General features: G+C 38.6%; 1 protein-coding gene across 1 annotated transcript in view; it reads right to left on the reverse strand.

The window, feature by feature from the left end:
* BBOX1 (gamma-butyrobetaine hydroxylase 1) overlaps positions 1-10892 on the reverse strand; it is a 78329-nt gene extending 67437 nt beyond the window's left edge. The window contains exons 1-2 of the mRNA XM_007462603.1: positions 10619-10892; positions 9041-9155 (exon numbers count right to left, since the gene is read on the reverse strand). Coding sequence (XP_007462665.1) covers positions 9041-9155; positions 10619-10837 — 334 coding nt within the window. The 5' untranslated portion in view covers positions 10838-10892. The remainder of the gene's footprint in view (positions 1-9040; positions 9156-10618) is intronic.
* Positions 10893-11891: the final 999 nt, after the last annotated feature.

Raw genomic sequence — 11891 nt, forward strand, 5'->3', positions numbered from 1 at the left:
GTAACACAAAAAAAAAAAAAAAAAAAAAAAAAAATATGAAGCAGGAAGACTGGCAAAGGAGTAGGGGAAGAGGAAGGGGAGGAAGAGGGCGTATGCTGTTGGTAGTTCAGATGGAGGGTTGGTGGTGGAGGTAGTGAGATGTGGATGGATTCTCGATTGTTTTGGTAATAGGGCTAGTAGATTTTCTTGACACACTGTGTGTGTAGTATAAGGGATAATGAGGAGTCTAGGGTGGTTCTGCTGCCTGAGAGACGGAGTTGCCATCAACTGAGATGGGAAAGACTGTGTGTGAAACAGGATTACCTAAGACCATCTTCTCCCATCAGAGGATTCACCTTTTCTCTGGTTTTCCTCATTTTTTCTTATTGCTCCAAGTAAATCACTTTATAAATCTCCCTTTTGGTTGTCCATCATATATTGAGCTTGACTAATCTATTCTGGGCTAGAAACTTCCATCATGCCTCAGTGAAGTTAGAGTTGAGAGACTCTGCTTCCTCCTTGCATGAGCACATTGTTCTCTTTAGATACCTTTCCTCTATCTTCCTTATTCATATTATCTGTTTCCTATATGGTGATGAGACTGTATCTAGATGGGTCTGGAATTTTTTTCATCCAAGTATCTAGGTTTGTACATGAAATATATCTACTGAGTGCTGGTATTTTCATCTGTAGTGATCCTTGACTAACTAGTAGATAACTCACCACTTTTCCCCAAGTTTGCTGATCATCCCAGCTTCAGTAAACTTTTTTTTTTTTTGCGGTATGCGGGCCTCTCACTGTTGTGGCCTCTTCCGTTGTGGAGCACAGGCTCCGGACGCGCAGGCTCAGCAGCCATGGCTCACGGGCCCAGCCGCTCCGCGGCATGTGGGATCTTCCCGGACCGGGGCACGAACCCGTGTCCCCTGCATCGGCAGGCGAACTCTCAACCACTGCGCCACCAGGGAAGCCCTCAGTAAACATTTTTACAGCACTGATTGGAATTAGGGTCATAGTTGACCAGTCTTTTCATTGCCTTCCTTAGTATTATTTAAAGGAAACTATCTGTCAGGTAGGTAAAAATTTGGCCCAGGCTTCAAACCAATGTCTGAATAACTAAAATCCTTTTCGTGGCAATAATTCACCTCTGAGTCACTCTCAAGTGTTTAATCGGATTATAACATGATTATTCGTCAAGTAAGGGGAACTCACGCATAAGTGGTGATCATGTCACTGTTGTTTCTCTCTCCTGCCCTTACCTGAATGCTCTTTCCATGCCTCGGCTATGTTCATGGCTCTCTAAGTAGAAGGAGAAGGGGAGGGAAAGGACCTAACAGGGTTTGAGCATCCACAGTGTGGCAGGCAAAGTACTTACATTTTTCCATTTATTCTTCACATCCTGGAGCTGAGAGGCATTGCCTCTTTTACATATGGAAAAAGTGAGAGTCAGATCATTTATGACACTAGGTCAAGTTCACAGAGCAGAAAGTCAAAGCCCATCTGCTGACTCCAAAGCTGTTCTCCTTTCAAATCACTGTGTTGTTTCACGGGGGGAAGAGCTTTCCTAGCAGACCACATTCTTTCACTTCTTCTCCTAACAAATTCTAACAAAATTCTTTTAGAAAAATATATATGCTTCCATTGTTACATTATAGCTTTGCATTTTAGTGTTACCAGTGAAATTATGTCCATTTCCTGGGCTTGCTTTCTTTCTGGTCTCTATTTTGTTGTTTGACTTGGGGATAAATATAAATATAAATATAGGGTAGGTTGGTAAAGGGCTTCTTTGGGATGTGAGTTGGACCTTGCAGGATGGAAAGGTGAAGTTTGGCCAGACAGAAAGAATGGAATAAGTGATCTGAGAAACTAGGAGTTTGGACAAAAGTAAGAATCCACATGCTTGCTGAGGGGGCACTACATTGTGGGATGATTAGAAAGTCCCAGGGAAGACTTTGGACTTTATTGTGCTGCAGTGAAACACCAGAGCCAGGGGGGAAGAAAGATGATGTTGGGCATCGGGTAGATTACCCTGCAGAGTTGTGCAAGCTGGGAGTGAACACAGAGGATTCAAGTGTGAGATAATAAAAGGCTTCAACTAAGTTGTTGGCAAGAAGGACAACCTTTACAACATTTTCCCCCTAAAACCTTTTGAATGTCAGTCTTCTCTGGGCAAACAGGCGATGTGCATGGAAGCTCGACAACTAATGGAAAAAAGGAGAAAGAATTTTGCTAATAGGATTCTATATTTTTTCGTTTCATATGTTTCATTGAACAGTAAACATATACTGTTCAAGAAGCCTCTCAAGGCTCTTCTCTGTAGTTATTTACAACTGCTTTCAAGGGAAACTTGTGAAGATGAAGTGAGTTAATATGTAAAGTGAGACATTGTTTTTCTCTCAACATGGCGCTTCTCAAGGTGATAAGTAGGTACCATCATGCAGTTAAAGATTTAGGGGCATAGACAGGTTAAGTACATTGCTCAAGATCACAGACCTAGAAAGACCTAAGTTCAAGAGCACTTTTAATTTCAGTGCTGCACTGCTCTTTTAAGAGCAAAGTTACAGATTGAGAAATATACAGAATTTTGAGGAAAAGAATAAAGTTAGAGAATTCATTCAATGGAGCAATGATTAAAAATTATTTACCTAATTTACTCAGCTAGATATTAGGCAAATATACAGAATGGGTAAATAGCAACATCAAGATTCTTTTTAAAAATCAATTTTTTCCTACAGGGATAGAAAACTTTAAAAAGAAATTAAAAATCAATTTTTTCCATGGGCATATTTGAAAGTTTGGGACTGGAATCTTAAGGAAGAAGTTTAAGTGAGATGAAGGTATTTACTATCCCGAAACTATAGTTGTGCTGCTGTGTTCTGTCATCTTGAAGAACAAAGTAGAACCAGAAGTGAGAAGTAATTGTTTATAACTTATGTGTAGGTTTGGTAAAAGTGAAGCTAGCATATAAAGCAATCCAACTTTACTTCTTGAAATTGCCACACTTTGGAATTTTCTAAATTTATAAACTGTAAATTTTGCAGTCCAATTGCCAATGTTATAAAACTTATTCCTGGGCTGCAAGAAGAAGTAAGTCTGGTTTGTGAGAAATGGAAGTTCTTCATTCACTGACAAAAGCCCACTCTACCCTGTTTCAAAAGAAAAAGGAAGGAAAAGAAATAAATTTACTTTAGTGTAACTCTAGAAAATTAATTTTCCAAGAATAAAAAAAGTTAGTATATTTTTCTTAATTTTTGATGTGGTAAGTATACTGAAAAAATATGAAAAGGGAATACAATGTAATAATTCTTCCTTAAAATAGATTTGTTTTAGGTTCTCAAAAATATCCTCAAACTTTTTCAAGTCTTTTAAAGATATCAGCTTTTGAAGACACCAGCTTTTCAAAATACTATTTCGCACTAACATTGGATGATGACATGATTCTTTGTTTTATGAAGTTGTTAAGTAATAAAAAATGATTTTTTAAAAAGAATATAATGTTTCTTACCTAAAAATTAAAAAAAGTAATAGATGTAGTACACAGGCCTTTTCCCCCCAGTATTTCTGTAATGTATCTGTTGTAAAATAGACATCTTTCATATTGGGTTGGACAAAAAGTTCGTTCGGGTTTTCCATAACATCTTATGAAAACCCGAACAAACTTTTTGGTCAACCCAATACTTATCTCTGAGCATGTGGTTATGTATTTTCTAATTGGAGGTATGGATGGAGATGAGAAAAGGCAAAAGAAAAAGGATCTGACCTAGAGTTTACAAGTGGAATCAAAAACTAGGCAGATGGCTGTGGTAACAACCTGCAGATTCGGGGCCTCTGCTGGGTACACAGCACTGCAGGGTACTTCCCAGGCTGTGAATCTCCCATCTTGGACTCACTGACTCATAGCCCATGGAGGGATATTAGACCCTTTACATATTATGCCCACGTTTACGAAGTACAATGCAGAAACTGAGTGGGATAAATGATATGTAATTCAGAAAAGAACAAGACACATTGGAAGACATCACTATGGCACAGAGAAAAAGTAAAGCAAAATATGCATTTGTAAACTCACAAGCATTTAAGATACCTGTATTCGTTTCATCAAAACCCCAAAGACAATTCTCTGAAAGTCAATAGGTTCATTTCACATATGGCAGGCAAAGTAGAATAGAGACTGGCTTCTTAAACTTACGAAGACTTTGAACCATTCTCCCACCTGTGCACCAGACAATGTGAGCCTGGATGACCTCAGGGAAGGAATTTTTATAAGGTCTTTCTTGGGAAGGGAATGTATTTTGGTACATGACATGGTGAATTGATTGCTCTAATGCAGCTGATTTAACAGAGCTCTTCTGAAGCCATTCTGACCTGGCAGTTCTGATACAGCTGGAACATTCAAAGGCAGCTTGAAACAAACAAACTCCCAGTCCTTTTTATAATTACCAAGTAATATATGAAACAAATGCCCTCACCCATCCCTGACATGCACTGCAGATTCCCACCTCTAGGGGTTTAAGAAAGGGAGAAGTATGGGGCAAAGCTTAGGGACATGGGTGAAATATTACATGGGAGTTAGGCATGTTTATTGTGTACATTACTTGTTAATTTTTTTAAAAGATAGTGATTTTTTCTCTTTTGGAAAATTTCTGTAAAAGTAGCCTGGGTACCAAACCAATTCTGTCCTTTGCACTATAATAGAAAGCTTCATCTTCAAGGAAACACATGCCCTCTCTGAGAAAGGGGGAGCTCTGTTTTTTGGTTTGTTTCTTTTCACCATGTGCAAGGCACAGAGATCTTAGAGGGACCTTATATCTTCTTGAGAGTTTTCACTCCTCTTGTGGCATATTCCTTTTGAAACAAAGGAGGGAGTCATAGCTATGTACCGAAGGGTTGTAGTCTGATGAAGTACACAGGTGGAGACTTGCTCTGCTAAAGTGGGGCATATTGAAACAAGGGGAAATATCCTTTTCTGACCGTGCAATGTACTCACTCCCTGCACTGCTGACAAAACTGAGCAGACTGCTTCCATAGAACAAAAGATTTTCTTCAAATTACCACGTTTTAAATCTCAATTTGCAATGACAAATACTACTGATGTCAGAGAATAATATACAAACATTTCAGTACCAGTTCAAGGAGATAGATAGGAAAACAAGCATTCATTCTGCCTCTGAGTGTTAATAAGAAGAACAGATATTTAGGTTCATATATATAAGATCATGCTATGTATTGATTTTTTCCCCCATTCTAGTCTTATCAATTTTATTTTGGGAATTTTGCATCATGAAGTTAGTCACAAAAAATGAGTGTATGTCAATTTCACATGGAGGCTAAAAAACAATTACATTACAAAAGCTTCATATTTCCAATGTCTTATTAAAGTCTTCCATTTCATCCACCTATCTGGAAACACTCACATGCAAGGCTTCAACAGTCTGGTTCTAAATTGGTAGAGATTAGAGGGCCAGCAACCTCCTGTCCTCCAGGTCAATGATATGTTTCTCTTGAGTACAAATTCTATCCCCATCCTCTCTGTCACTTCCCTAGTTTAAGTTCTTAATGGCTCTTACAGGACAATTTCTAGGCCATGCTATGGTTACCCTGCTCCCAGGCACTACCCACGCCAATCCATCCACCACAGATGACCATGATCAAGACCTTTCTACAACACAGAACTGATCACTTCACCGTCTTTAGTAAGATAAGTACAAACCAAGAACCAAAGGGGTACACTGGAGGGGGAGAGAATGCATCAAGAGAAAAAGGAAGCTAAGAAGACATTCACAACCTTGTAGGCATACATTTGGTAAAAATCAGAAAGATACAACTCTGAAAATATAAAATGCATCCTAAAGAAAATAAGTAAAGCAATCTTCTTAAACTTATAAAGACCTTAAACTCATTTCTCTGGAATTTTAGGAAGAGAATCAGCCTGGGAAACTAATGGAAGGAAACATACTTGACCTCTGTGCTGGGCAAACTTCCTTGCCTAAGGGTTTAGGGCTGAGCTTCTTAGTAGGGTACTTAAGCCACTTCCTTCCTTGTTGCCTAACAATTTTAACTTCACCCATATTTTAAACTAATTGCAGTTTCCCCACCTACCCTGCCCTTTTATGCTTCTCTGATTTTCTACGTGCCCTTTTCTCTGTTGAGAATTTCCTTTCCTTCTATCTTTGTCTGACAGATCCGTCAGAACCCAGATGAACTATTAGCTCTTATTTGAGTCCCATTTCCTTGTTTCTTCAGAGTCCTTCTACATTCTAATTAACCTTCTATGCACACTTTCATGTACTTAAAATGATGTACTATACTTATTTATTTCCATGGCTAGTGTCCCCTCCTAGACTGGATAAATCCTCTAGGGCAGAACCCATGTCTTTTTAAAACCTGGTATTTCCTTACAGCTTCCCACACGAGATAGGTGCGCGACATACGTGCAGTTGAATAGAAATTTATGACGGAATGATCGGTACCCATGCCTTCTTTCCAGCTGTGGCTGTCCCATGACAAGAGTTTTTTCTGGCTGATGTTTTTTTCATTTTTGAGTTCAACATCTAGTGCTAAGCAAAGATCAAGGAAAAGTGATCTGCATCTTGACGCCAGATTTTAAAAGTCTTTCCTCACTCTAAGGAAAGAGCAGCAGAGGAAACATTGCCACTGAGGACTAAAAACAAAATTCTTTGACAAATGTAACTGAGTTTGTTTACTTGTTCTGAGTATGAATGTTTGAAAATATGCAATGGCAGGGAAATAAGGTGTCAAATTCTACAGGCAAAAAGCCATAGAAGCAATATTTCAAAAATGGTCCATTAATTTCTTCTTTCACCTACCAATTGCACAGCTTGAGAATATATTTTCAAAATCTGATCTTGTTTTAAACCATTAAAATAGTTTCCGTTGTCTAAATAGCAGCCAGTCCTCCTTATATTATTCATGATTGCAGCCTGTCAGTGTGACTAGTTTTTTCCACTGTTTAACTGAATGTAGTATCATTTCCATCCTGCTACTGCCTGATAGTACTGAGAAATGTAAGCTATAAAATTGAACCCGTCAAGAAATATTAATGGAGGAGGTGGCCATATACTTTTACAATGCTTAAAAGCATAAGCTGTAATAATAAAAAGTTGGCTTTTATTCCCTGAAAATAATCAAAAGAAGAACTCGAAGGAAATTAGAGTAAAATCCAAAGGGATTACAAAATTAGGGCAGAGTTAAGGAAAAATATTTTGAGTACCAGAAGAAATCTAAAATAAATAAAAACTAATAATGTACTTGTGATATTGCTATTTGACCCAGACAGTTGCCACTCAGTTTTGTAATTGAAGACTCTTTGAAGAATCTAGCAAAGCACTCAGTGGGGGGAAGGCAGGAAAAACATCTTTCCCTTGATATCCATCTGGATTCCACCAGCTAGCTGGACTAGATAAAGAGGAAGATGGATTCCTGGTGGTTTAGACAGAAAGCACTAGAGCAAAACATTGTCAGTTGTCAGAATGTGGAGATTAAGAGAATGGAGAAAGCTAGCTCTTGATAAAACTGGACTATGCTTGAACAGGAAGGGGACCACGTCATACCCTATTGATAACCATGGACAAGGTGAAGCTGTGGGGCTCAAGTTGGCTATTTAGTAACATCTCCATACCCACTAAACTGTTGTAAGTCTAACATTGAAAAGCATGCAGTTACCACACATGTTTGAGCATTTCAGATTTGAAGGGAGTATGGTAAAATCTCTATCTCTGTGTATGAACCAGAAATCGCAGAAGAGGTGTGTATACAATCCAACAAGGCTGGTCAGTTGCCCAAAGGGACACTGGTCCAATATATCTGGTAAACAGTGGAAAAGAATGTTCAGGGAAAGTTGGCTTGTTAGTGTGTTTGTAGAAGTCAAGGTTCTAGTAAATACATATGAATCAGCATGTTTTCAGAATTTGAAAACATGAATTTGTGGGCCTTTGACCCACATCATCTTATGATACAAATCTTCAAAATACATAGAGAGCAAAGTATTAATACTTCCCATTTCTCCCCAGCACCTCTGTTTGAGCTGTATTACTGTGTATCTCCAAAAATCATATTTGAAAAATAACTTTTTATTTATATTAAGTATTTACTTTGTCTCTCAGATCAAAAATTAAGTCTTCTTCATAGAGAACAGACTCATAGTTGCCAAAAGGGGGAAGTGGAGGAAGGATGGAGTGAGTTTGGGGTTAGCAGATGCAAACTATTATATATAGGATGGATAAGCAACAAGCCCTTTCCATATAGCACAGAGAACTATATTCAATATCCTGTGATAAACCATAATGGAAAAGAATATAAAAAAGAATGTATATATATATATATATATATATGTATAACTGAATCACTTTGCTGTACAGCAGAAATTAACACAACATTGTAAATCAACTATACTTCAATAAAAAAAGAAAAAAGACTGAAACGAAATTTTAAAAAAAACAACAAAGAATAAAGTCTTCCTTTTCGACCGAATCTGTTTACCGGAGATTTTCTGAATGTTTCTGTGTTCACAGATTCCCTTGGGATTCATATAAACTCTCCCCAAGCAATTTGCTGTGCACAAGCCTGACACACATACACACACACACACGCTCACATGCACACTCAGTGTTGTCAATGTTGTGTATATCATTTCATGAGGTTCATAGATCACATAGTTTTATCTGATGCCAGGTTAGGAATTTCTGCCTTGTTGATTCTGTGTGGTTCTGGCCTTAGATAAAATTCTTAAGGGCAAGTCTGCCTCTGGTTCATCCTGCTGCTTTGCAGGGAACACTTATGGAGTATCTATGGTGTGCCAATTTTTGTGTTAGATGACGAGGATAAATATTTGCTGCATTTCTTTTCTTTCTGTCTCTTTAGAATGTCTAGAACTGCTCTATGTTTCTTTCCATCTCTACCTACATGAACTGTGTTGGTAAATCATTAAACGTTCCACGTAAATTACAATAATATTTTAACCAAAGCACAAGCGTTTTAATTTGCTTCTGAGCAAATTTCTTACCAGACAAGTTTTAAAGGACATTGAAGACCATAGCAAGGTTACCTGGCAAAAACAATTCTCTCTGGAGCTTTTCTCTGGCCTGCTGTGAAAAGCATCTTTTCTTCAGCCAATCAGCTTCATATTCACTGTAGTGGTCATTTGGCCACGTGATATGAACCTTATAATACAGAAAGCAAATATCACATAAATGTATATTATGCTTCTACGTACTTTGGTTCTCCACTCTTGCTGTTTCTGAATGTTATTTAAGGTTATCAGGGAATCGAATGAGCCCTTGCTGTTTTTTTTTTTAAATCTTTTTTTTTTTTTTTTTTTTTTTTTTTTTTTTTTGTGGTACGCGGGCCTCTCACTGTTGTGGCCTCTCCTGTTGCGGAGCACAGGCTCCGGACGCACAGGCTCCGGACGCACAGGCTCAGCGGCCATGGCTCACGGGCCCAGCTGCTCCGCGGCATGTGGGATCCTCCCGGACTGGGGCACGAACCTGGGTCCCCTGCATCGGCAGGCGGACTCTCAACCACTGGGCCACCAGGGAAGCCCCTTTCTGTTTTTTAACTTATATACTTACAGGCATAGAATAAGCTTTTGGAAAACAAGGAAACTGAAAGCCAAGGGGATACAGCTGAGATCTGAGGCCCTTTAAATATCACAAAGAAATAAAACCTGGCTAGGTCTGAGTTCTTGCTCTATATTCTGAAAACCTGTGGTCCCTAAACTTTCTGTGATGAAGTTAGAGATCAAGTAATTTCCTGCCAAGAGTGTCAGAAATAGTAATGATGATGATGAGGCAGATAATAATAGTAAGAATAACACCATTTTGAGTGTATACTATACAACGAGCACTATAAATATAAACCACTTAGTCCTCATACAACTTGAGGGAGAAGCAATAACTAATACTCACATTTTTCATGTGAGCAAAGTAAGAGGAAATAACATGTCTAAGGTCCCACAGCTAGCAAGCACTGAACCCTGGGGGTAAAGTCCTTAATTCGAGATGGAGACAGGAGTGGGAGAGGATGACCTTTCTGTTCACACTTGCTCTTCTGATAACTATCTTAGCAAATTTGGAAGAGAGAAACACAGGGTGAGGCCACATCTAGTTTGTGGTTTTGAGAGCTATGCTCTCAGGAATCCCATACAAAGCCTTACACATTTACTCACGAATTTGACTAAAAATATTCATCAATACAAGTTTTTGAGTGCTCACCATATGCCAGCCACATGCTAAGATTTTTACCCGTATTAGCTCATTGAATCTTCACATCATCTCTAGGAACAAATTTTGTTAGTATCCCTCGTTTCTAAATGAGTAAACTGAAGCCCAGGGGCATTCCTTTTATTAGAGACATAGTTTGTGTCTTCAAGGCTGCCACTCACTGAAGGAATAATGAGCATCACTGTACATTTTATTAAAATAATAGCAGTAGTAATAAAAATAGTAATAATAATAGCAGAAGCTTCCATTTAGTGAGCATGTGGACTTTGCACCAAGGACTATGCAATCATGGTTTTATGTATAAAATATGATCAAATAAAATATAATTCATTATGTAAATTATTGGAGACTACTTCCTTTATTTAAGTTGAGAGAGAAGGCGGAGATAATTTAGAGATAGTTACCTTTTTCCTGTCAAACGTCAAGCCTTTGATACCGATGTTCACATCAAGAGCTTCGATGAGAAGTTTCCGTGCTTTTGCAGAATCCAGGTAGCAGTCGGGACACTGACAGTTGTCCCTCAGCCACACAGCGGGGTAGACAGACTCTACGCCATCCTCCCAGAGGATTCGCATCAAATGAGCCCCATCCAGCGCTTCTGCCTTTTGGATGGCACAGCGCATGTTTCTGGTCCTTGAGGGTAAATCTTGTCAGCTACCTGCTATGACAAATCAGTGTTAAAAGTACTCTCAGGAAGATCGGCTCTGAACTTGACTCCAATTCAAATGGACTCTGGCTTCTGCTATGTGCTTGAGTTTGTGGTTTCACTTATCAACGCTAGGACCTTTGTTCTGATGAGAGTATTTCATGAGCTGTAAACAGAAACACAGCGACTAAAAGTAAACAAGATAAACGTGCTGAGTCAGGATCCAGATGAAAAGAATTCCTTGCTTTTCTCACAGTAATTTTAGATAATAAGTTCAGAACCAATGACACAGGCACTTTTATGTTTGCATAAAAACTCTGGAAATTTTTTAAGGGAGAAAAATACTCCACAAATTGAAAGTGTAATAATCATACCTGTGCTATTTTAACTGATGCCCAAGTACACTGGCTCCAGCCAAACTAAATATTTTCTATCGTTCAAATTTCATACTTTCAAATCTCAGTTCCTCAGCTCATTCTGCCCCCATTGCTTGGGATGACCTTTCACAAACTTTTCTTTCCATGAGCCAACCTATCTGTATCCAGATGATCTGACAAATAGAGGCTTAAATAAGCAAGGAGTTTATTTTTCTTGTGTGAAAAGAAGTCCCAACATGACTGTCCAGTAATGGTAATGGTAAGAACTATGGGAAGCCCAGGCTACTGGTAGATTTTCTCCTTCTACTTCTTGCCTCATGTTTGCAAAATGACTGCTGCATCACCGATACCACATCTACATTCCAGAGAGGAAGAAGGGAAAAGGGAAAACATCATGTGGCAGCTAAGTCTACCTCATTTTTAAACATTTCCCCATCTAGCGACTTCCAAGTATATTTCATTGACCAGAATTATATCACAATCTAACCTTAGCTACAAGGGAAGCTGGGAAACATAGCTGTTTACTAGTCACATGCTTGCTCTGCAGAAATCAATGTTTTATTAGTGAGGAAGGAGAATAAGATAGAGTTAATATGCATTCAGCAGCACTGATCACACCCTTTAAGAGTTACTCATATAGACATCTTTAAGGAG

This window comes from Lipotes vexillifer, unplaced genomic scaffold (genome assembly GCF_000442215.2).
Source record: "Lipotes vexillifer unplaced genomic scaffold, Lipotes_vexillifer_v1.1 scaffold456, whole genome shotgun sequence".
In the NCBI taxonomy this organism is placed as follows: domain Eukaryota; kingdom Metazoa; phylum Chordata; class Mammalia; order Artiodactyla; family Lipotidae; genus Lipotes; species Lipotes vexillifer.